The sequence below is a fragment of the Corapipo altera genome, unplaced genomic scaffold (genome assembly GCF_003945725.1).
Source record: "Corapipo altera isolate COAL_440 unplaced genomic scaffold, ASM394572v1 44, whole genome shotgun sequence".
NCBI lineage: Eukaryota > Metazoa > Chordata > Aves > Passeriformes > Pipridae > Corapipo > Corapipo altera.
Genome location: NW_020884880.1, coordinates 1,253,339 through 1,280,402, shown reverse-complemented (window position 1 = coordinate 1,280,402; position 27,064 = coordinate 1,253,339). Strand labels below are relative to the sequence as shown.

The 27,064-nt window shown below is 37.6% G+C and overlaps 1 protein-coding gene across 3 annotated transcripts in view; it reads right to left on the bottom strand.

Annotated features, from left to right (window-relative positions):
• Positions 1-27,064, bottom strand: part of CDK14 (cyclin dependent kinase 14) — a 314,027-nt gene that overhangs the window by 169,414 nt on the left and 117,549 nt on the right. For all 3 annotated transcript variants that reach the window (XM_027639274.1, XM_027639276.1, XM_027639275.1), the window contains one exon: positions 10,562-10,656. In XM_027639274.1, the coding sequence (XP_027495075.1) occupies positions 10,562-10,656 (95 nt within the window). The remainder of the gene's footprint in view (positions 1-10,561; positions 10,657-27,064) is intronic.

The window sequence follows — 27,064 nt, the reverse complement described above, 5'->3', positions numbered from 1 at the left end:
GCACAGGCTGTGTTTATCTTGCCATCCTCTAGTTTTAAGAGCTTGACTTTGGCACCTCACTAACAAAACAATGTTTTGTGCAAAATGTGTTACGCTTTGAGTGAACAATTTCATCTCTCCTCCCACAACTGGCTCTCCCAGAAACAATTTCACTTCCTCCAGGAAATCAATCTACAGTATTTGAAGTGAAAGACTAAAGCCAAGTCTTTGAGAGAAGAATCTTCAAAGACATAGTCCTTAAGTACAATTTACGATTTATCCAAAGCTTATCTCTTGACCAAATTTCAGGCAATTTGCAAAATAATAGCTAAATGCTACCCACAGCACAAAGGCTACCCATTCCCTCAATTTCAAGTCCATGCTATAAGGTTTGAATATTTATAATAAGGGTCCTCCAGATACAGGTTTAAGATACCCTTTTGGCTGAAATTAAAAATAAATATAGGCAACCTGAGGCAGACTTTGGCATCTTTTTTCTTCAAATAATTGTATTTCACTAAATTGTGCCAGAAGATCACTGCTCCAGGGTTGCGCCTTGACTTCAGGGCTCTGGCACACACAGCTACAACTCCTTGAGAAGGCCCTGTCCAGCCTTTTTACTACCTTTGTTTGCCTCAGCATGTTAAAACACAAACCCTTTCCTCAGTGCATATCTCAAGCAACTAGACTTCCATTAAGAAACCCCTGACCCTTCCTGGAATAGATGGCACAATTTCTTGTTAGACTAGAGGCTGTACAGTGCTTCCTGGAACAGGGAATAGAAAACTCATGCTCAGCTATGCTAATTCATCCATTCTCTTTTTTCCAAACTAAATGTAGAAGCACATCAGCCAATGCCCATTTTTGACCCAAACTTCAATGAATTACAAATATTTTCCTCCCTGTGATGGAAACAAGTATCACAACTCCTACAGGTACATGAAAATGAGGGAGAGATTAAGTTACTTATCCAATATAACTGCTCATAGTCTAAACAAAAAACAAGAAAGTTTTACAAGGATTAACCAAATCAAGCGTGGGTGATAGCAAAAAAAAAAAAAAAAAAAGAAAAAGGAAAATGCCCACTTGCTCAGACTCCTTCTATAATGTTTTTCACTCATTTCTTCCCCACACCATCAACTGTGACAATACCACAAATGTTTCATTTACCTCATGAAATACTGTCTCCAGACTTACATGAAGAAATGAACTGATGAATTGAGATTTTGATTTAAACTTGTGTCATTTTTATTCAGCAAGACTCTGGTTTATGTTAGTAGATGTGTGCTTATGTTTGTGAGCATACTGTGTATAAGCATCTGCTGAAGGGAAAAGAATTCTGACTGATATTTATACAGCTGAAGCAAGGTTTATATACATTGCATCCTACTTCCGGAAAAGAGAGAGTATGCAAACAGAGAAAAAAAAAAAAGACAAATGTTGATGGTGCAGACTCTTCCCTTCTCCCTTTGAAGAAGGAATTCTAATTATGAATAGATGAGTAAACCACAAGCTACAAAGGTCCTCAGATATGCTCAATGCTTCACTTTCCAACTATGTTGTTCAACTATCTTGCTCAGAAATCAGACTCTGCTACCAAACACAAACCTGTTCAGACAAAGGGCAGGACGTTTCCTTTCAAAGGCATGGCCAGTGACATGAAATGAGCTCTACTTTGCCAGCCTTCTTCATAATAATAACACAATTGTCATTCTCTTCTAATTAAATTAGTCACTTCTACTTCCCATGCAATACATTCTCTTTCCCTCTTCTTCCTCAGTCATGATAAATTTCCATGTGACTTAGCCATCCCATAATGCTGCCTAATTGGTTTCAGCTGTCATTTTTGAAGCCAAAATGCACGGAGAGCCCGGGGCTTGTGAGTGGAACAGGAAGCACTTCCAACTGCATTCCCATCATGTAAAACCAGCAACGTGAAAGAACCTTTCCATTAAAACAAAAACGAGAGTATTTGGCTGCTGGCAATGCCATCATGCAGCAGACAGATTGTGCTGCTCCACTGAGGCAGCGAGGCTGCTGTGAGCCATTCCTCTCTGTTCAAAGGAGAGCACACATTATTTATGCCCTAGCAGCTTTCCTGACAAATATACTTTCCCTTTTGTCACCAACAAATTCTTAAACCGATAATATAATTTACCAATAAAAGCACAGGCAGTTGGAATATTTGAAGTGACATGAGAACAAAGAAAAGTTAATTCCATTTAAATGACACATATCCTCCAACCTAAGCACTCTGTAGATTATTGTGCTACACTTTAAACTCATTTCGTGTGGCTGGTATTTTCAAAAGTGTCATATACTCTCATTTTCATGTATTTCTGTGGCTTTCTATAATTCAATCTTTTCCCTCTATGACATGACACAACGTTAGCCCCGCTAACAAAAAATACCCTGCAAGCAAGCTATCTCTGGGTGATACCTAAGCAACTTCCAGCAGAACAGCAGCAGGCAACAGCACCAGCTGGGCTGAGCAGCAGGGGAAAGATATATAATAAGGATTCAAGAAAGAAAAAACTGCCCCACAAGACACCTTTAATGAAAACAATTTAGCTAACAGATGTTTCTAGTGCCTTGGATTTCTCTCACACTGTCAACAAAGATAAATATACTTCAAAATACATGAACAATACTATATAGAAAGAGGCTGGGCAGTGGGGGAGTTCTTAATACAGATAGAATCCTACCTGAAAATCCCAGAGAGAAAAAGGAATGCACAGTTGTCTGATTTTTGGCTGTTATTAGAAAAGACAAATTTATTTATGGATACAAAGCCTCTGTTTGTATCACAAAGAACAACCTGGTCCCTTACAGACAAGTGAGACACACATAGCTGAGGAAAGAATTGCTGAATGAACTAAGAGATCTTCAAAAAAATATAATTTTCTAAAGATGCCAGTTTATTTTCCCCCTTATTCTCTGGCCACCTTAGTAATTCTATCAGCTTTGTGTTCTTAGTAAATCAGGCTAAGGAGATAAAACACACTTAATTTAGCGAAATTATTTTAACTAAAGAATGACACTGCAAAAATCAGTAGGAATTTCTGTTTAGTATGATCAAAACCTAGCATCAAATCATCAGCTTGTGCTAACTGTGATGGACTTATAGACTCCAAAATCAACAGGGTTGGGACAATTTTTGCAAGCTGTAACACATGTTGCGTGTGCACTTTTTCTTTAATTTGCTAAGTCATTGAGTTCCACAGCACTGAACATTACATCCGCTATATCCACATATAACAAACAAACAAAATCTGAAGATACAGAAAAGTTTCTTGTTATAAGAGCATGGCAGATACCCATAAGCTTGTGGTGAGAGTACTTGCTCCAGGACCACGTAAGCAGAACACATACATGGCAATGAGGCTGACAATCCACATACAGCCACACTAAGTCAAGTGTCCATGCTGATATCGGCACGGGACTGACTGGATAGTACAGACAGGTCTACACAAGCTCAGCTGGCAGAAGAGCCTTTGCTATGCTGGTGTGAGGGATGAAAAAACCGGGCCATCTTCAGAGCAGGAAAAGACAAGTGCAAATACTTCCTTTAAAAGCTTCCACATCCTACATAGACCTCTCTTCACCCTGGCTGAGTGACTTTTTCATGTCATGCATCCTAATCCTAACTGTCCATGCATGATTGCAAGATTAATAAAAATTTTATAGGGAAAATTGCAGTTCAGACTGCAAGACACACTAGAAAAAATGATGCTTCCATGGATTAGATTCTCTTTACTCAAAGTAGTAAAATAAGAATAGGGCTTTTTAACTTTCAAGAGGTGGCTCTGTTTATTACTCAGGCTTGATACTTGATTCCTCCTTTTCACCATTCCTTAATTATTTTTTATATCACAAAACTATAAACATAGTATAAAGATATCTGCAACTATTGATTTACTCAGTCTGACTTCAGAATTTTTACTACTATTATTTTGCACACCCCAAGTTTCTGTTTTTAGAAATTTCATAGATGTATTTTTTATCAATATGATTAAATTAGTACAAAGCTACATACTGCTGGTTCAGAAAGGAAAAATCTATTTTAAAGATTAAGAATTATGGTAACCATCACCCTCCAAACAGCCAAGTTTTGAGTTGATGTTTTGTTGGTTTGTTTGTTTTTTCAATCTACACTGAATAAATCAGAGCTCCACATTTTAAAAGACATTAAATAATAGTTACAACCCATATTATTAAAGAGTCTGATAAAAAACAAGTTTAATTAGACTGGACAGTCTCTAGTGCAAGTTCAGATACTGTCAGCTTTCACCCCAGAGGGACTCAGAGAATGCCAGTTTATTACTGAAATTAAAAGATAAGGAATGCGTGGGATACCACCAGAACTACCAACAGTAGAGCTGTCCAGATACCTATAACATAGAAAAAATCATTGAAAAACCCCAAACCAAAACAAAACAAAAGAAAAAAAAACCCCAACAAAACAAAAACAAAAATCCAACCAAACATAAAACCCCCTACAACTAGAAGGAATTTTTTTAATTTTGTTTAATGTAGTAAAATAAACTGATTTATTTTTTCTTCAATTCCTGATACAGAAAAGCAACAGTATATTAACTTCACTGAAAGATTTACAGTGTTCATCTTTAACTGATGAAAATTATAATGCAAAAAGATACACATAGGAAGGATCTCAAAAACATAATAATCTTATCTATATCCACTATCAATGACATGTAATTATGTTGATTATTTCCCTAAACTGCTCTTAAAAACTGACAGGAACACAGAAACTATCCCCCCATCATAGTAGTTTCTTTAGTGCTTTTTCATTGTTACCATGAAAGAGGCATTCCTAGAGTTTAATCTTTCTCTTCCTTACTGCTATTTCAGACTTATTTTATCCTCTTTACCATTCACACAGAAATAGGTCACTGACTTTCTCTATATTTAAAGGTTGTAAACATCTCATCCTTTTTTTCCCCCTAACTCTTAAGAGCCCTACTTACTCTGACTTTTCCTTAGAAGCCTTCATTCTCAATGTTTACTCATTCTTGTCTTTTTCCCCCTCAGGTCTCCAGCTGATTCATCTCTTCTTTGTGTGTACAAATTTACCATTTAGGATGGTGGCCTTACCTGTATCGAGTGTCATCACCGGCATATCTACTCTGCATATGCATCCTACTTCAATCACGTTTGACATTTTTATCTGTAACTTAGGAAAATAAACTAATTGAGATCTGTCAGTAGATAGAATATCTCATGTGATTTCCAGTGTTGCGTCCATCAGCTCAACTCCAGATGTTTTCTATGCTTTGATTTTGTTGCGGGTGTTATTTTTGTTTTGTTTTGTTTTTGTAAATATTTACACTGAATACACTTGTTAATAAAAATAATAATAAATAATAGTTGTCAATTATTAAATGGCATCTATTGTATGCACAGCATACTGCAAATCTAACCCATATTTGGTAAGATTATAAAAAACCTTAAATTGCACAAAAAATAGACATTCAGATACACACAGCCTCCCAGTCTGTTGGATTGTAAATCTTGATTAATCTCATTAACACATCATTAGCATGTGCCCTCTGTATGAAGTCTACAAACTTCTGAGAGGTCCTGCAAAGTCAGGATGATGAGTCATCTTCCCCCCTCCTGCGAGGCACACATAAACTTCTGAGCCTAGAATGAGTATTTTTATTTAAATTTAAATATAACTTTTCGTTCCTTCTTTCCTGCTGATTCCCATGTCTGGCACAGTCTTTACCTCTCGGCAAAGCACTAAGCAATTTCCTCCTGAAATCCCATTTGAATCCCTACCTCCCAAAGATGATTCTCTTTGCATTTTCAACCTATACCTGGACATCAACGGCTCCTCTCTCTGATCTGCTCATTAAAACTTGAAAAACAAGGCTTTCCAAAGAGTGGTATTCCCCTACTGCCTCTTCTCAGTAGTAGGGCATTTCCTTTCTGTTTACTCTAAGGTTTGCTCTGTCACCTTTTTGACTGTGATTAAGCAAGACAACTTGGGGTGAACCTGGGGCACAAGGCTGGGATTAAACCAACAGGGGAACAGCTCCTTCCCTGGTCAAGGTAAACAGAAACTACGAAATTCAACTGCTCCCATGCTGGGAGCCCTCAATGACTCTGCCCCTTCCCAGACTGGACAAGCAAGTGTGTTTGCCAAGAGGTGGCAGGAGGTATCTGGCTTGTTGCAGAGCTTTACTAGCTGTCCGTCCTTGCTTACTGGAGCAGTACAAGCACCTTCTCAAATGGGGAGAAAATCCCCCCTCATTTCACTTTCACACCAAAATAATGTAATGCAGGCTCCAAATAAGTTCCACTCTCAGTCAAGGATTAGAAGACTCCTCCTTCCTTCTTGTGGCTAGATTTCCTAATTTCCTCTAGGTGAATGATCCTAGTGATCAGAGCTCAAAAACAGTTCTGAGACACAACTGGTTTTCCCTGCTCTCTCATCCACAAAAATAATGTGCTTTTTTGTCTGATAAACAGCATATATGTCAATTTCCAAAAAGCATTAAAATAAGAAACTCACGCCTACTTTTTTCTTACAGGAAATGGAAGGGCAATGTACCTAATGAACTTTATTAAGTAAACTCATTGTATAACAACCTATTTTAGCTGCTGTAATGAAGCAATGAGAATTAAACTTTCTTCTTTAATGGAAAGCAATTTTTAAGAAGCAAAAACATACAGAGATGAAAATAGGCAAGGTAATTGAAAATTCTTGGGTTTAATTAAATTATTAGATTAGTCTGGAGCTTTTTCACTGTAGAGGCAGAAATAATATTACTCATAGTTCATACTTTAAATTGTAAATATATTTGTTCTTGTTTCAAATCTAGTTCATAAACATTGGAAGCATGAGATAAAGCATTGCTATACCAGCTCACTTTTACATGCCAGGAATAGGCTGCTGGTTCATTTATTGATAATAATATACTTATATAATTATGCATAACACTAAAAACCTCATTATCATTCTACAGAGACTGTAGAAACACGTATTGCTTAGGATTGCCTTTCAGCAATTAAATGTTTCTAAATACAGTCATCTTCCTTTTAAATAAACAACTGAAGCAACAAACGGTAGCAGCTAATGATCATTTTAGAACAAATAGATGTGAAACCATCTTCAGAGATCTCTCAATATGTCTGAGATCTCACCTGTAAAACTTATCACCTCCTTGGGCAAAGCTTGCCATATCAGTGACACCTGCACTAAAGCCAGCGCACCCATAACATTGTCTCAACTAACACCTAAACGGAGCCCAGCAAGGAAGGGAACAAAACTCATGTGAACAGTCATACTGCTCCATTGAGCTGTAAAGTGAACTGAGCTTTTTCTTTGGAAGTCTTCACAGGCTCAAATACTATATGCAAAGTGTGCCAAAACTTCACATTTTATTTTCAGGTCTTGTTTAGGATATCCCAGCTGTAAAATGTACCATTTATACATGAAAGACTATCAGCCCTTCAGGTTTTTAAAGGAAATTCCAAGCAGCTTATTCTCAAAACTCCCCAGGTAACAAGCAATGGTTCTCAGTCATCCATTGATAAAACTGAGCTCTAAGCTCCTTTTGCAATATGCTGATGTAAGAGTTAACAAAGAACAGAAAGAAATTATACTTTACTAACAAGGTACTGTATATACTAAACTGTTCTCAGCTAAGTTCTTTCATTCAAAAGGAGTAAGCTCCCTTTCTCTTCTTCCATAGAAATGTACAGCTCCACATTCACCACCAAAACCCTTATATGGAGAATGAACTTCTCCTGATCTTCAACTGTCATATAGAGTTTTTAAAGACTGAGTTTTCTTGGTTCTGCAGACCACCAAGGTTAAAGATAAAAAAATCTTCCTTATTTTCTTCTGACAGACTTTCATATTAAAAAAAAAAATCTAATTTGAGGTACACAGAGAATTTAATCACTGCCCCATTTCCTTTCAGAGGCTATTCTGCTTTCAGGTTTTAACTTACAACTGCAATGTATTTTGCAATGAAAGGTGCTACATGAAATTAAAATTCATTCTACTCTTTCAGGGTCAATGCTGAAACCGAATACCTCTGATAACCTCAGACGTTTCACCAGTATTATTTTCCCAATGGAATCGTCACAGATCTAGCAACACAAAGTTTCCATTTTCTGAGAACTCTCAGGTCACTAACTGTTCATTCCTAATTTAATCATGACATCTCACTCAGCTGTTTTTTATTATGTTTGAAATGGTCAATAGTGATCAGTGGCAATAGCGTATCAATTCCATGATGTCACTTTATGAAATAAATCAAATTCAACCCCTTTTAGGTTTGTTAGGCTTCAATAATTCAAAAATGTAAACCACCATGTAATTTTAATCACACGAATATTTTTACTTATTTCAGTGCAAATTACTCACATGATTGAGCTAAACCACATCCAGGTGTTAAAATAACAACAAACCAGACATTACAGATATAGAGCTCAGTAACACCAATTATGTGCTAGATTGCATAGTCAACAAGCCAAAATTTGTACATTTAAATGGGCAACTGTAATTTTTACCTCTGCACATTCATATTATGCACTGAATGGAAGCTTTTTAACAAAAGGAACAAAAGAGGTCATTGTGTTCATGCAATTAAAACCTGTATCATGCACTCCCACAAGAATTCAATTCAGGTTATGTGGGCATTATCAGATAGCATTAGCTATTTGATCAGACTATAACTTTACATTACCTAACAATGAAAACAGACTTCTGTTAAGCAATTCTGTCATCTCAAGACACAGGAGCATGTTACAATGTCATTATCATACAGTCCTCAGGGTGTTTGAAGAGAACAAAGTACCCTCCCTTTCTTCCTGAGCACCACCTTGAGAGACTGCCCAAAAGCCAAAGTACTAAAATATTACTTGGATTAGTTCAAGAAACCGTTACTAAATGAGATCCTAAAACGGTCTCAATAGCTATGAAACACCATGGGAAATAAAAAGGGGCAACCACCAGCAGGGTTATCCCAATAGCACCTTGTTGAAAAACAAACAGCTAAGTGAATCCAGAAGAATGTGCCACTGCATGAAGCTTAGTTTGTCTCCATACTTAATCATGGACAGCACCATGATATTACACATGACTGGGAGCCAGAGTCTGTAAACAACCCTACTGGATATAAAATCCAGAAATTTGACATTAGTATAATAAGCAAAAAGTAAAATCCGGAAATTCAACATTATTAGAATAGGCAAAACCATCTATTTCTGGGAGAAACATATTCTATACATCTCATTTCTCAATCAGTTCTGATGAATACAGCTAAATACAGCTGCTGATAAAAGGACTGCAAAATGTATTCATGTAAAGACATGCAAATAAGTCTACACTGACCATTACATAAAATTAAATATCAAGGCTTTTCCTATGCTAATTCAGTGTATAAGGAACAGAAGAATCACTAATTTTAAGACAAGGAATTATATTTTTATGAATATTCCAATACCTAAGGTAAAAAAATATGTACTGTATGCAAACACTCTGCAGGCTGCTATAGCTGAATACTCACACCATTACACTGTAGCACTCTTACATAGACAGGATGAAGAGCTTCTCCAGACAAGATGTTGTGATTCTGTGTGCATTATCATGTCAAAATTAAGGCCTCCTCCCAAGAAGCACACAAAACAATTCCACTTGTCTTAAGCAGAGATGTACTAAGACTAAAGCTAGTAATCACTGTACTTTATAAATGCAGTGTCTTACAGACTACAGCACAATAATAGATATGATACTGAAAATCTAGCCATCTCTAAACTCATTTGTTTCTTTTAAATTACATGTTCTTGGACCCATCTGTGAAAACTGGGAGGTTAATTATGATTGTACATTGCATAATTCCACAGCTAAATGCTGAAGTAATTCTACATAAATGCCATATGTTTGTCTTAGAAAAACTGAAAAGATTAATTAGAAGGCCAAGGCCAATACTTTGGAAAGTAATACTCTGAACACAATTAAATCCTTACACTGCACACTATGTAAATTGAAGTTTTAATTAGTAGCTAAAACATTAGTCATGACAAAATAAAAAAAAGCCCAAATTCAGACTTTGCAACAGACTTCGCTTTTTACTGAGATTGCTTATAAAAAGACACTCTGCACAAGCCAATCACAACAAAAGCCTCTTAAACTTGATACATGCTTTTCATGAGGGAACTACCTCTTAAGCATTAGTCCTGTTCTTCTTCCCTACATATCCTCACCTATTTTAAAGTTACCTGATCACGTTAATAAAGAAAAAGCTCCAATAAACAAACTATGACTAAGAAGCAGAGTAAGGTACCAGTTTGAAGAGTCAATTCAGCAGTATAAGGTACTTCAAAAGCTCTAATAGTCACTTCTCCATCTCTGAATCTGGTTTAACCTAGCTTTCCACATTTAGCCCACTCCACTACAAAGCATCATCTCCTATAGCCACCACTCTCCTGAAGAAAGTAAAGGCTATTTTGGCCTGATTCATAGATCACTGATGGTAAAGAGAGCATTTCCATCAAATTCAATACACTCTGGACCATATCCAGAATATATAGTTACTTTACTCACCACATATTCAAACACAAGTGTCAAGGTTTCCTTGGTGTGAATGATGTCATGAAGCAGCACAATATTTGCATGTTTCAATCCTTTCAAAAGAGAAGCTGAAAAGCAAAACAAATATGTAATCTTAAAAAGAATCCAAATATTTTACATTAATTGGCTTTCTTTTTTTAGTGACTTAGGTGAGCTTCATAACCTGACAACCAATAGTTGTACCTTAGTATCTTCTATGTTCATGAATTCCACACATTCAGTGTGTTTGAAGATCATACCTTCCCATTCAGTGCTATTTTCTCCACCTTGCTAGTCAAACTCAACCTCACTCTGAGGTCAAAATGAGCTATGGCTAGAGATGCTTTCCTTACGCAGCCTCCTCTAAGTGAATCAGTCATGTCTACTCAACCAGACACAAGACTGCTTCTACACTCAAAGATAATTTTTTTTGTCTCAGATGAAAGTCAAGCATGTCTTTTCAAAACATTGTCTTTGCTATCCAACACAACAGAGCTGCTGTATAAACAAAGTCCAGCACCTATCCCAAGAATAGTGTTTTAAGCAATAATTCTTCTTTCTCTCAAATGTAACACAGGCTTGATGGAATTACTTGTATTAGCCTATGAGAATAAATTAATGGTATTTTCTCACTTATTTTTTCAATGACTAACTCACAGTTTCAGAAAAGACAAATAAAGACTTATCTAATGAACTTTCAGGTAATCTCCACTAAATTTTTTTTACACCATAATACATATTTAATGTTGATACCATATTACATATTTAATGGTGCACAAGATATGATATATTTTAACAAGATATGCTGACAAGCCATATGCTGTTACCCATGTCATTTTGTCATCGGTGTCTTGTCATCTCACACATACATCTGAGCAGGACTATCAGTCACCCTAGCAAGTAAATAATATGGTCTTAAGCTCCGCCAGGGGAGGTTTAGGTTGGATATTAGGAAGAAATTTTTTACAGAGAGAGTAATCAGACATTGGAATGGGCTGCCCAGGGAGGTGGTGGATTCATCATCCCTGGAGGTTTTTAAGGTGAGACTGAATGTGGCACTTTGTGCCATGGTCTGATAACCACGGCGGTGTCGGATCAAGGGTTGGACTTGATGATTTCAGAGGCCTCTTTCAACCCAGCTGATTCTATGATTCTATAATAGATACAAAGACATGCAAATAACTGGCATATTTCTAAACTGAAAATATGCAACTTGTTCCTGTCACCTTCCTTATTTTGTCAAAGCAAATAATGAAAGACCAAATGCGTGTCTCAATTCTTCACTGTGCAAAATGGAGACTAGGGAGCTCCCACAGCACTATTACCCCTTGCTGTCCTATTAAGGGTGTTTTGAGGGCGTTTCATCAGGTGGAGGCAACTCCAGAGGTCATCTGGCTTTAAAATAGGCTAAGTACATCTCATCTCTCATACTGGTCTTAAAGAGATCAATCTGACAAGTTCATCACTCTTGGAAGCAACATGAAAGCAACATGGCATTTGGCTGCATCAGTGTTCATCCACAAGCACCCTCAGCAGCAAAACTTTGGAGTTCACACTAGGCAGAAGGCAGATAGCAAAGCAGAAAACACCATAAAGCTGCTTCAAAGTATTACCAGAGATATCCTGATGACAGGACTGCAAACCTGCGAGCAAGCTCCATGACCTGGAATGAAGCAACCCTTCGACCTGGCTGAAGAGGTGAGAAGAAATGTTTCAAAGGAGCTTGCTTTGGCCTGCACTCCACAGCTCATGCTATTTAGAAAGTCAGCAGTCTTTCCTGCACTCTATGTTGCTACTGAATTGTATATCAGCTATTGTAAGTACAATTAAGCCTGTTAAACATTTAATCAGTGCATGTCTAGCAACTTATAACATTCCACAAATTAAGTTGAAACCTTTTCTTAAAGAAAGAGCCATGCACAACTTTCCTAGTGTGAGAAATACTTCTTGATATATTTGAGAGGGGACAAAGTCATCAAAGCAAAACTACTTTATTAAATGAGTCAGGTTAATTGGGTGTCTCCCTCTCCAGAGAGGCACACCACTCACCAAAATGGGTGACCTTTTATTCTTCCTCAGCCGGTGGTTGTCCCTGTCCCCTTTCCCATTGGCTGGGTACTCAGGGACTTATATTCTCTCCTGACCGCCTACTTTGCCCTAAGTCTCCCTCCCACATATCCCCTTCATCTTCTTTTTTCGGCAAATCTTTAGCATAGCCTTTCCTGTTCGTTCTTAACAACTCTGTGCAGGTGCAAGGGACAATCTAAACCACATCTAAGCAACAAGCAGCTATAAGCAAGAAAGAAGGGTTACCCTCCTAACCCCCTTCCCCATCCCCTCACCCCCTCCAGTCACTCTGGCTTCAGCAAAACATCACTTTATTTCTCACAATAGGATCCTCATCTTAGAATTTCGAGAATTTCTTGGAGCAAAAGCTCAGAGAGATTTGGATATGTTGGTTTTTTTGAAAAGAGAACAATGAAAAACTGCTACTGGAAAAAGCTATGTATATAAACAACAGATGACAGAACAACTGCTCTGAAAGGTACCCTCTACCAGAAACAAGAATGTTTAACCTGGGGAAACTCTGAGAAGAGTTCACCTGAAGTAACTGAGATTTCACCAGTTCTTCCCTCAAACCTTGTCAAATGACCATACATGCAGAGACACTGGGAACATAAAAACTGCCTCCTAGCAGAACCTGTCAAACTGTTATAGTATTTATAACCTCTGTCAGCTTTTGCTGTGAGGCCTTTAATTTCTCTAGTTGGCCATTACTTTGTTGCTAGAATCTGTATATGGGTCATTACAGCTTAAACAGTACATTGAAAGCAGCTTACCCTGAAGTCTTTGAAAATACTGTCCTTCGTCTTCGGTCCCCTCCCCCACTCTTCTGTAGTATACAATTTCCCCTTTTACAGCCTCAATATTCAACATCTGCCATATATTACAAGAACTACAAAATATCACCTGCAGGGTGAAATTTCTGTCTTCTTCATTAGACCAAGTGAAATACAGTAGATAATATAGCACAGGGAGCAAAATCATCTTAATTGCACTAATTTACACTGCAGAAATAAGCAATTACACTATCAATTTATACTGTAAGAAACCAAACACAACTGGCGAAAGTAAGAGAATTACCCCATGTGCTCGTCTATCAGGAGTCTTACCAGATTCCCTGTCTTTGTGAAAACACTGCTTTGCTTCTTAAAAAAAAAATAAAATAAAAGGGAGGGGGAAGGAAATTAAACAGAGAAAAAAAAGTTGTCTGAAACAGGAAAGTCATTTCTTTCTCCACAGAGTACTTTAAAAACAAAATTAAATATGAACCGATGGTTCATATGAGTTTTTTTTTCCAGGAAAAACAGCCTTTCAGAACAGATGACCAATACACCTCCTCTTTTGGGCAAGTTTTTACTCAAAGGAGATGGAACTCTGGATGAACTCCACTAATTCAAAGACAAAACCCAGAAATTCACATCCAAAAGAATAAAAAAGAGTCCAGGGAATCTATCAGCATCAGCCTGAGACAAGACTGACTTTACCTTTGAAGTTGCCAATGCAGCTGCTACTGGAGCTCAGTGAGAAATCAGGTGTTGCTGTGCCTGGTGTTAGTTCTAGAACAAAATAATTCTCCCAGGGAACACCATCTCCATCCAGTGATTATCACCCCCAGATTTCACACAGAGTCATGATGAAAAGACTGAAATGTTCTTGAAAAAGCATTGCATCAACTGAAAAAGTGGAAAAGATGTACTAGTACTCATTGTATCCTTAACATGTATTTTTAATAACAAAATTATACAATGCTGCTTCAGAACTACTGGCACTCTTTTTTTACCCTCAGTATTAAATGTAAGATAAACAGATGGCAGCACTTTTAATTAATTTCCCCAAAGAGTTCTGAGGAAGTAAAGCAGCAAATAATGTTAAAATGCTTTTTTAAAACACTTTGGAAAAAAATGTTATATGGGTTTGAATTGCCAGGTGTTTGTTCTGTCACCTGTGTTTGCACAGTCCCTCACAGCACCTTCTAACAGTAAAAAACAGGGAAGATGAATTGTTGACATACTGTAACAATTAACAACATCCAAGATGATAATTTCTGTAACTTGTATGCAAGTTCATGACCTGAGCCGCTAAATGTACCAACACTCAGCACTTTTCATCAAGGGCTAATAACCATATTTGCATACTTAAAGGAAACACATTTCATTTGCTTGAATAACCATCACAGACTTCTCCAACAAGGGGATGCTCTCATCTATTATGAGCTCCTGGCAAGCTGCCATATCGCTTGTGTTGGTCAAGGAGTTTTTTTGCTGTTCCCAGATGAGCTGGATTCTAAAGTACGCTCACTCTACGAGCAAGGCAAGCCAGATGGACTACAGCCAACTCTTACCCAAAACCTGAGTAGCATCAGTAAATCAGTGCTTTGCTCCCTGTGGGGTTTACAGCATCAGCTCAAGCTTGACACTCCATTAACAAAGCCTTGTGACTTTTAGATGAGCCTCAGCTTGGAAGTGTTTTGAAAAAGACTATTCCCACATCTCCACAAAGTAACATTTCAGTTACATAACAAAATCAACAAAAGCAACTATTACTGTTGACACATGGAAGAACTTTTCACTAGCAAAGATAGTACTTTTGGACATGGCAAGCATGTTAAGCTTGAACATTAATTACGGACCTTTGATCATCTATTCAGTCTTTCAATTCCTGACTACCACTTTATTCTCACTTCATGGGAGTGAGAACTATGGCCCTAGATAAAAGGGCCATCATCCATGATTTCTGAATTGGCTGACATTTTAGTGACATGGAAGCTTTTCTCAGTAGTGGAAGAAGAACTCAGCCTCAAGCTGTTCATATTCACCATAATGTACAACTGCTGATGACGCTCTCTCGTATTTCCTAATATATGCAAAGGCTGTGATACTCCCAACATTTTTCTAAAAAGTATAATACAAAAATGCCTGCTTTCCTCAGTATACAGTAGTAAGGGTGTCCTCTGGAGTTACCATGCACCAGTGACAACCACTGCCCATACTGCTATTCACATGCAGTGCTCACCCTTTTGCAATGTCACTCTAGGAGGACATCTCTCATTGGGAGACTTTTACGCTTGAGTACTGCACACCATGGCACTTGCATTTCTCGAATACTGTTAATGCAACTGTGCATCTTTGCTGCCCTGTTGGATTTCTGAAACGCCAAAGCACACACAATCTATTCAGCAACACAAATTTCTGAAAGCAAGTACGCTGCTGTGCTTCAGAGCCAAACAACTTATCTTTAAAATTCTGCAGCTTGTCACACTCTGCAGACACAACGGTGCTCTCTGTCAAAGTGCCAACTTCTTTGCATAAACAGTTGGGTTCAGCCTCTGAGCTCTCCTGGAAAGGCACCTTTAGTGAGAAAACATTCATGGGGTTTTTTTCCCTATCATCATGTGTTCTGAACAAACATACTCAAATGTGTCTTACTGCCTGCACAAACTACAGAAGTTCTGCTTCCCTCCCAGCAACTTATGTTTCAATCTACACATCTTTTAGAGTAATTTTTAAAATTTGGCCTGAGAGCACAATGTCCCTTATGCTTCTGATCCACTTCCCACACAGCAGGGCTTTCTGTGTGCAAAAGGTTACTTAGAATTCTACCACAGAGAGGGGAATTCAGTACTCTGTTGGTTTTGCAGTAATAAATGTGCAGAAATTTCCTTCTCAGAAATGCAGACCCCAAATCTACACTTTGCTATTTTCCAGTTCACCCATCTGACATAATTTGCTACAAGCAAATAGCTTTGCTTTTGTACAACCCTAATACAACATTATTCAATTCAGTGAAAACTGTACATTCTAGGTAAGACCTCACTGACCAGAGAATTCTCATCTTCTCATAACAGGATATATTCTGCAGAATGATCATTATTTATAGTACATATATTATCCCAAGTAATTGATTTTAGAGCTGCACATCTACAAATGCACAGAATTGGTCAGCTTCCAGGCTGATCTTAGTGAATACAGTGCATTAAAGATACTCTTCAGCTTTGAAAATTTTTGTAGGAGGAAGTTTCTTAACAAAGTTCAGAAGACTTTGTGAGCTACGGGAAGAAGAAAAGGCAGAACAGAAAACTTAAGTTGGACTATTATGTAAGCATAGGTCAATTACCTTCTTTACAACTAATTTCAATCTCATGGCTATCTCTTGTAGATGTAACAAATGCTCCTTATTCTAGTTTTCATTAAGTCAAAAAAAGGACAGTCTGGCATTAAGGAAGCACCCAGTGCTTCACATGCTTGCAAGAAAGGATCTGGTAGTCCTTCAACTGTAGACTGCTTCGCTGTAGATTAAATTAGCTGGACCTACCTCCTCAGTCTCAATTCAGGTTTTATTTGTGAAATTTCTACTTGCTGCTCCTTCTTGAAAGTGTAGCATGCTATTAAAGAAGAAATACATAAAAAATGTGTGTGTAACAACACACAGGCATATTCAAATCTGCTTCTTGCTACGGCTGTAGTCCCCTAAGCAAATGGCAAGTCACAAACCTGCTGAAACCTCTTTGCCTATTGAACTGGAACAAAACACTGGAAGGACTGATCAAATAAGCTCTGAAAAGCACTACAATGTATTATTCTAACAGTTATACAGAAGACTGCTGCCATATGAAATAAATGTCTCATTGCATTCTAGATATAAATTCATGCATTGTGTATGGTTTCCAGTACTCTTCAAACACAAGTACAGATGGAGGTTAAAAATAATGAGACATCATCCTATTAAAGTCAGACTCTTGTGGAAACCAACTGCAATATGCTACTCCTATCTTGTAGCAGCCAGTTATATCTTGCCTTCACTGTCCATTTCAGTATTCAAGAGGAGGAAACTGTGTAAACCAAAAATATGCAGTGTGTACAGAAAACAACTCTATAATGCAGGTAGCATGTGAAAGCAGGAATCTTTCTATTACTTTTTTATGCTCACATAGCATGACTGGGACCAGTAGTACAATTTATAAAACCATCACTGGCTGTTATTAGCCTTGATATGGTGATGAATTTCAGACACTGTCTTCACCTAAATATCTATCTACCTTAGGATGACTGTGGAAATTTTCAGACTAAACAGTTCCTCCCATTTCCCAAAAAAACAGGCTTTAGTAGCAACTTTCATATCCCACTGAGTAACTTTCCCTTTGAAAAGAACCCAAACCTCTCAACACCGTGTTTTGGAGTAGAGAGTCAAAGTCTGGAAATAGAGGCCTTTAAAATAGAAATACACACTTTGCCATCTCTATGAAAATTCTCTAAATTTGGTCAAGTCGAAGCTTTTGAAATTGCTTCTTTGGGTCAGCCTGACTATCAGTAGTGTGAAAGGAAGGAGGAATACAGAAATCGGGGGAAATGGCACAGAAGGCTGAGATTCACAGTGGAAGCTAGGACAGCTGGGTAAAGAGAAAGAAAAGCCAGAGGACATATTTTTTTTCACAGGTGGAAAACCACAAGAAGTGGAAAGTAAGACCACGTAGACAAGACAGAAAAGAGACAGGACACTCCCACATGGGGTGGGAAAACACTCACATGTAGGGGGAAGTACACAAGAGCCTGCAGACAAATATTCTCCACTAATCTCCATACTACAACTCAAAATTCCCACAGATTACCAACCCACTGCTTTCAGCAGGAATCAATGAAAATATCTGGCGGTTTCCCACATTCTCCTCCAATTTTCAGACAGGAGCAACCTTCAACAGCTACCATTTCAGGTCAAGTAGGATATGTCCATACAAGAGCTAGCAAACACAATGAAACACTGGAATGCAAGCACCAGAAAATGGAATATGGATTTCCACTTGCTTTTTCAAACACTTAGAAAAGTATATAAACAAAAATTCAGATGAAAATAGAGAATACCATCCCAAGTGCTCAAAACGAAGACAGACTACAACTACAGAGGTTGCTGCAGTGAAAACTCGGCTTCTTCAAGATACACATTCCTGATGTCACTACCATGAGATAAGTCAGCTCACAGCTGCTTCATATCTATCTTGCGTTTATCTCACACTTCCACAACCTGTAAATTCACAACCTAACTTATCCTGAAGTGGCCAACTTGTGTGCTAGCACCCATTAATTATTCCCAGGTCTTGAATTTTTTTCACAGATGGAATAAGTAGTTGCTTAACTTTTATTTTATATAGGCCCAGGTAGGAACTTGATCCAGATTTATTTTCAAGTTTCATTGGCAGGATCTTGTCCATCCATCAGAGAAGCTGAAAACTCTACCAGGTCCAAGTCAGAAAAAAAATCAACCTGATCTTTAACCTTACCTGGCTGAGCATCACATTAAGTCACTTAAGCTGATATCATCACCATATTCCTTATTTTCTGAAATGCTTCTGATCTTAATTCACTTATAAGAACCACAGAGTACACACAATTGTTACAGAACCACAAGGAACCTTGTACATTGATATTATCCAATGCTATCCAAGTACTTTGAAAGTCATCTCAAAATCATCTTTAAAAAGACTCTTAGCAAGTGGGGTGCTGACAAGATGAACAAATATTTATGTTGAGTGAGGAGTGTTCTAAAAAATTTCAAAACCATCAGTGTTTTAATAATGCACAGTAGGTGCCTATAGCTAGAGCCACCCAACAAGAACACAGAATTAAATTAATTGATCAGCATCCAACACAGGCAGAGATCACACAGCAGGAGCAAACATGGTGTTGTTGTATAATTAAGGAAGGAACAGTGCAAGTAGAGGGGCCAAATTAAGTTTTCACAGCTAAACTTAATTCTGACAACTTCTGAATGATTGACCTTGTAACCATAATAAAGATCCTCTGCTGTAAACGGTGTACCTGCAATATTAGTATTACAGTGTCTAAATGAGGGAGTAAATAACCAAGTACGAGCACTGAAACATGTTCTGCTGAAGTCAGTGGGTGTTCTGTTACTTGCTTTTTCCAATGCATCAATATGACAAGAAATCACTTAATCTTATGTACCTGCAATGAATATTTCTTTTGTATGACAGAAAGGCGTCCTAGGAAATAATTTAATTGCTTTGACATGAAACTGAGTTTGTCTACGAACATACTTTAACCACTACTTACAAATGAGGAACTCTACAAAAAAGCTGTTTTAGAAAAAAATTACTTTTGCTCTATTTCTCAGTGGGGCGTTTCCTTCAGCAAAAAAAAAAAAAAAAAAAAGGCACAAAAAGCAGACTCATTTGTCAGCACACATTTCAGGCAGCAGAAAAAAAAGGCTTGTGGCATATGTCTTGCTATTTTTCAAAGAGAGAGCGAGACAGGAGCCTTTAAAAGATCATGTCAATTTTCTTCTTCTGGGTGGGTGAGGCTCAACATGCCTCTTTGCCCATAAGTGGAAAATAAAGCTGGAATGCTCATGACATTGCTTTGTCTCTTGTGGAATAGTTTAGATGTTAAAGAAAGGTAAACTCAGTATAAAGCTAACAAATAATTATTTTTACAACTATTTTAGTACACAAAATCAATCACAGTGAAAATAAGGCATACTGTTTAAAAATATTTTTAAGGACAGGAAATAACCTTAATTCTGGCACCCCTTTGATGCCTTCTATAAGCTTTCTAATAAATTTTTCTTCCACATCCAAAAATATGCTAAGCACACAGACTGTAAAATGGCAAGATTCCCTCAAGTAACTTGTAAACTAATTTCCAACATGAAAAAAGCAAAAAAGGGATGAAGCAAGCTTGCAGACATTACAGCAGCAAAACCTAGTGGAGGCTAAATTTTTTTCCAGACTAAATCAGTTGAAAGAGATTATATTGGAAACAGACCTCCATGCTTTACTACAAACAGCAAAGGCCTTTTGTGCCAACAGTGCTGGACATCCACTTTGCAAGCATATAACCTGAAAACATGTTCTAAATGTTCTAATCACATGTAAAGGCCCTATCAGTTCACAAGGTACAGATACGCCATCCTCCTTCTGCCTTTGCCTTCAGGTCTCTGGGTATCGTCTGGGTTCTCACCTTGTCATTTAACTGTCATTTAGTCTTGCAGTTCATAACACTTATCAACAATGTTAGTTGCATTTAAGTTGCAAGCAACAGGGAGGAAACAGAAAACTGGGAATCCCAGAATTTTGCTTTATTCACCCTGGATTGTAACTTAATCTAAATCAGTATGACAGCAAACTTTACAAATTTACATTTAAATGCAGTAAAGACCCGTTATTACCATGTCACTGTCTAGAACAGCATGTGCTTATTGAAATCTTGTGGACAATGTTGAACTTGGAAATTTGCATTTTAAAGGACAAAAATTCTATTTTAAGCAAGAGATAGTAAGCCCCTTTAAAAAGCAGCTGGCCCTCGGAGAATGCAGGAGAGGTGCTAGAACAGAAAAGATGGGCTGAAGGAATGTCTCAGCTTCATGGAGTTGACAGCCATAGCTGACAGTGACAGGGTGATGTGAAAGTTAAGTGATGCTTAGAGATGATGTAGTTGAGGTACGTTAGTCATTTCTATCCTTCTACTTTTGCTAAAAACATACCCATAATTTTCTAGTTCAAAATTAAAAATTACCTGTGTAGATGCACGACACCAATCAGATTATGGATCTAAATCATACTGGAAGGCATTCTGAGCAACAGCATAATTAAAGCACACTCAAGAAATGTGAGAAAATACATTAAAGGGATCGGCAATCATAACCCATTAACAACACAGGTGGTAAGAATGTTTTTTTAAAGGCCAACTCAACAGTCAACAGCTTGTCTGTCTACTACATACAGATATAAAACATCCAGCCCCCTTGAAAATATACCATTCTTCGATCCTGTTGTGTCATTCATCATTATAATTACAGCAATTTACTGTTTGCTTTTCCAGATAAATTTCTTTTTATAGAATCACAGTAATTAACAATGACAGTAGCAAAATTGATAGCACCGCTTCTTAAAGTACCCGTTCCTCTAAGATGACACTACTGCCTTGACAAACTCTAAACAAATGGTCTCATCTTTTGCAGTTTGTGTCTAACAGCGTTTGTCCCAGTCAAAACAGGTCAGCCTTTTCCAAGATAGGACTAGAGAAAAAATATGCTCTTTAATGTTGCTGACCTTTTCTTCAAACAGTTCTCGGAACTCATTCATTGAAAGGTGGCCTTCAAAAGTTGCACTTCAGGTCAAGGAAATTCTTTTTCTAGTTTCTGTGAAAATTTTTCCAATTTGTCAAGGTTTACATCTAGTCAATGGAAAATTGTACTTTAAAGCTGCACTTAAGCAGTTAAAGTCTCCCAGAGAATCCATCCTCCCTGAGTGTGCTTAAACATTCAGGTATATGCCCGAAGCAGAAATTTGAGACTAGAAGTCTAGAATCCAACACCAGTTATAGATGGGACAGTGTCATCAGCAGAACTATTTTGACAGTTTCCCCGAAATCACAATCACAAACCTGGGTTTGGCTGAATGCATCTCCAAGTCCCGTGTTCCATTTCTGCTCCCCCCTATCTTCACGCCTGCTAATGACAAAAAGGGTGGGAAACACTAGCCCTGTCCAAGTAGACTCTCCACTCTCAATGCCACAGGTTCCTGGCTGAGGCCAGCCAAAGTCACCAACCCTTCCCATCTTCCCATTACTGCTTTCTACACCTGGTACTGCTTTGAATGGCCTTTGTAATTTGCATTCTTTCAGACCCACTGTGATAGTTCCTAAGATCCTCACACCAACAACTATTCTTAACCTCCATTTCTCCTAGTTCTCCTCCCTGCTGCTGCCCAGGTGTGGACAGTGCCAAGCATTCCAGTGGGACAGTCTTCTTCCAGGCTACCAGAGCACAGTAGAAAGGGGAGCAAGAAGGCTAGAGGAAATACAAGAGGGAAAAGGGCAAAAAAAATGCATGGACAATGCATGTAGAGCTTTTAACTCTGTCAATATCAGAAAAAAACCCAACCAAAACTAAATACAAAGGGGGAGGTTTACACTTTTGCAATGAAAATTACCACCTGAAAAAACAGTATCACAAGGGGACTTTCACTTCAAGATTCAGGACAAGCCAACAAACCAAAACCCAAGAGTTTAAATTTTTGTTCATCATCCCACATAGTACATGAGCCTAGAGACAAAGATAATTCCTTAGTCTGTCTCTTTAAATCTTTCTTGCTTATTATTATAGCTAAACACAAAAGTGACTTGCTAACCAAACACATGAAGCATGAAGGTTCTTGTTCCTGAGGAGAAATGGAACAGAAAACAAGAAGGGCACCTTAGCAAGCAGCAGGATCTAGGAGAACTACAACATGCCTAGACTGTATTTCTCTCTAACTGCCATTTTTAATTAGAAAGACAAAGCAAACGGAATACGAATAAGTTGAGTGGCTGAATCAATAAGCGTAGCAGAAACTCCACCTGGTGAGCTCTTTTCTACTTGCAAAAACCACACAAGGAGAAAAATCAAACTTTAGCTGTTCATTTGATTTGACCAAGCACAAACCAGACCAGACCACACAGTGTATCAGTATGTTGCCAGTACTGGATCTGAACATCATAAATATAATCTCCTTATAAATGTAGCACTATAACATGGTCAAATATGGGACTCTGCCATCTCACCAACTGAAACCAAACAAACTTGCTCAACAGAAACAAAAGACTACTCAGTTTGGAGTAAATGCACAGCAGTTTAAGTTCAGTTTAAGCAACAATGTCATGCGCATAAGACCAAGGTTTAGGAATATGGCAAAACCATAATTTCTCTGAAGCAGTTTCTGAATCTCTGAAAGTCTGGGGAACGCATGTTGCTCTAAATAATCCTTTTCCAAGCAACCTCTTGAAGACAGCTCATCTGCAACAATATTTTGAGATACTGCAAAAGGGTAAAAACATTTTTAGTTTCTACAACTAAAGTGAGAACGTCTTAGTGTGCCAGAAAATACAGCTCAAGCACTGTGAAGTCCTTGGAGCTCTTTACGAGTGATTTGCTGCCTCATCACCTCATCCCAAGTAAATCAAAGAATGACTTCAACAAAGTCACTAAATTTTTATGGGCCAAGTTTTTCTGCCAAAGGAAAACAGTCTGACCTGAAAAAGGTCACAGGAATCTGGACAGAAGCAAGTACTAATGAATTTCTTTCCTCCTTCATCATGGCTATTTAGTGTGTATGTTAAATCAGATATTCTGCAACAGTAAACTGCACCTCTAAGGGAAATTGATAAATGAGGACTACTAAACCTCTGTTCCAACACATACCAGAAAGCTTTGGCTAAAGATCAAGAACTGATTACATTAAAAAATCTAAGAACATCTTCCATTTCAGATATTGATATTAAAATAGTGTCAACCAAAGTGCTAACATTCACAAGACTAAACATTAAATACACAACATAGTTCAGTATTTCAAATAGCACTGACTAAACATTAAATACACAACATAGTTCAGTATTTCAAATAGCACTAGCCTTATGAAAACACAACAGAAATATTCCCAAACAAAAAGAGGAAAGATCAGTCCATGAAACAGGTACAAGAACACTACTCATTTATTTCTAATTAGGGCTCAGCAACCCAGTGACGACAGATCACAGACTCCAAGAGGTCCATCAAAACGCCTCTCCCCTAGCTGGTTAGGATGCTTACATATGATAACACTTGGAACAAACTGACAAGATGTCCACAGATAAACAAACCCAATCTGAGGCAGTAAAATACACTCCTCTCCCAAAGTTCTCTGACCACAATAAACCACCTGTACCATTTACTTGAGCAGAAACTACAGTTGCGTATCTGTATCTTGAAGTTATCTTTAACGTTAACTATACAATCAGTGCTGCACAATCATAGGAAATGCAGTGGTGTCACTGTCATCAAGGAGTGTATGATTATCTGCAGATATATTTCCAACATTTTGTTGATTTTTAACAAGTGAGGTTAATAAAACCTTGTCCTTGTATACAGTTTGGCTTTCATTTCACTTCAGGAGCTTTTATAAACTTGTTTACATAATTCCCAAAGATATAGATTTATAATTGTCAATGATTTTACAAGGTTAATGGCCTCTGTAATTAAAATGAATGAGAAGCTGAACCACTTTAAATTTATGCGCTTCGGTCAACCATAAAAACAGCAAACTCTGCAGAGAACGTGGGTGTATGAACCAGAGTAAAACCCACCTTTTGCTGACAGCTCCAAAGCAATGCACAGAAAGGGACATCTCTTAGTGGTGTTCTAGGACTCTGGAGTATTTGGAAACATACAATTTTATAGAACAGGGATGAATGGAATTTCCAGTCCAGTTTCCAAATCTAGATACACTCTGAGAAATACTTTTATTCCAGAGGTATAAGTTGAATTTAACAAACAAGCACACACACAAAGTTCACACTGTCCTACCAAAGGCTCAAAACCACAGATTCTCTTTTCAGGAGCATACCTATTACTGAAGATAGTTTTAATTTACTTTAAATCTCACTTTCTTTTATTTTTCATTTAAACCTCAAGCTTTTAATTAGTATATTTTTAAATAAATTAATTTAATTTGTACTCCTGGAGTACTGGCAGAAATCCAACAGAAAGATGTTAATGTCTTGAACACATTATCCACAGGTACACACTCTTATAGGATATTTAGTTTGACCTCCTCAACACAAGGAGCAATTTCCAAGCTCATAAATTTTTACTGAGCATATTTTTAGAAAGGCATCCATTGTCTTGCAACAATCCATCTACATAAGTCCCCACAAAACTCATCCACATTTGGTAGAGTGGGAAGTCCATCTAATCCTTACACAGATAACTTAAGCCAAGCCTGTTTAATCAGGCTTTTAATGGAGACTACATACTGCTCCAAAACCTTTTCTTTTGCCTTTATATAGATTGGTACTAATTTGTACAAGCAAGACTGAGAGACAGCAGCATACAAGACATACATACATCAATCAATGTGATCACTTGAATTTTGTTTGTGAGCCGCAGCTACAACCCTTAGCTTCTCCACTGGCATGCAAAATAAAGCATTTTTGATTATGCAAATAGTCCTCTGCTTTGTGAATAGGGCCTCAAGTGATTCAAATGCTAATTCTGTTAGAAACCTTGATGCAAAGCCAGTATTTCAACCATGTCAGCTTTATAACCAAGACCTTCCGAGAAACACATAATTGGAAATTGAAAAATACCTTTTAGAACTACAAATACATAAAGTAACTTGGAAAAGTGTGAAAGTTCTTTACAGCTTTCTGTCAATGGGCCTGCAGCTTGCTGGGTTTTATTTTGTGTTAGATGCCCCTTCAGGAACTGGCAGTTTCCTAACGGCAGCAGTGTAGGTACTGCCACGCTGAGAAAACCAGAAATTAAACAAAAAAAAAGGCAAATTTTTACCTTGTCCAGAGGTTAATATGCTAAATGGTTGGGGTTCATGTCATCTCATTTTCTTAATAAAACCTTTACACAATCCAGTGAATGTTTGTATGAAAATTTTCTCACCATTATTAAACACATTTTTTGAGCCCTCACAGCACAAAAAATAGCAAGCATGCATCCTGGATTTCAAAGAAAGAGAGAGAAAGTGAGTGAGAGAATGTGTGTGTGAAATGTGTAAAAAGTAGAGTAGATTATATTTTTACTAGTTATAAAATTTTGGAAATATTTGGACCACGTAAAGGTATGTCAATTTTGAATTTTGACTGCTTCCAAACTAAAACTTTGAAATATGGTGACAGCTCTTTCTTTTTTTTTTTTTTTTTTTAGTTTGCAAGTGTTGCCTAAAATCAAAGAAAAATTCTCTAAACAGTTTAGTAAAGTAAGGTATAGAGCAGGTCTTTAATTAAGGCATTAAGGTGCATAAAATACATTTAGCCTAAACACACAGACTAGCTGTTACAGTTTTATAATACTGGCTAATTATCATATCCAACCATTACATCATGGCCCCAAAAACTGTCTGTCCCCCAAACCTGCCTCAGGTCCTCCCCTAGGCACGCCACCCCGCTTTGACTCGGTGGTCTTCTAGGACCCCTCCTTCCTCAATATCTTCCTTGTTGTTAACACCTACCATCCTCCTTGGAACCATTTCAACAATTCTGGGCCTTCTGGATGGTTTTGTCTACAAACAATGTGTATATTGTGTTCTTTAGGTACATCTTCAACAGATTGGATGTTCTCGCTAAAATGTTTCCTTGATAAAGAACATTAAACAGAAGTTCAAGAATTTAGCACAAAGGATGACAAAGGGTGGTTAAAGTATTAAAAGCTATATTAAAATTCTATATACTAGGATCTGAGGATCTTAAGGATCTTAGGGTATCACAAGCAGTTTTGATTTACTTTTCTTTTTATTAGCTGTTTTTAACCTATCACAGTAACTGGGGTTCCTTTGTCCTCTCAAGTTTCAGGAGATATGAGGGAAGGGAGAATGTTTTCAAATGGAAGCCAGCCACACTGGCACTGCCATCATTCTGTCTGCAAAGCTAGCGTGCCAGTACACCAAGATTCTTACCA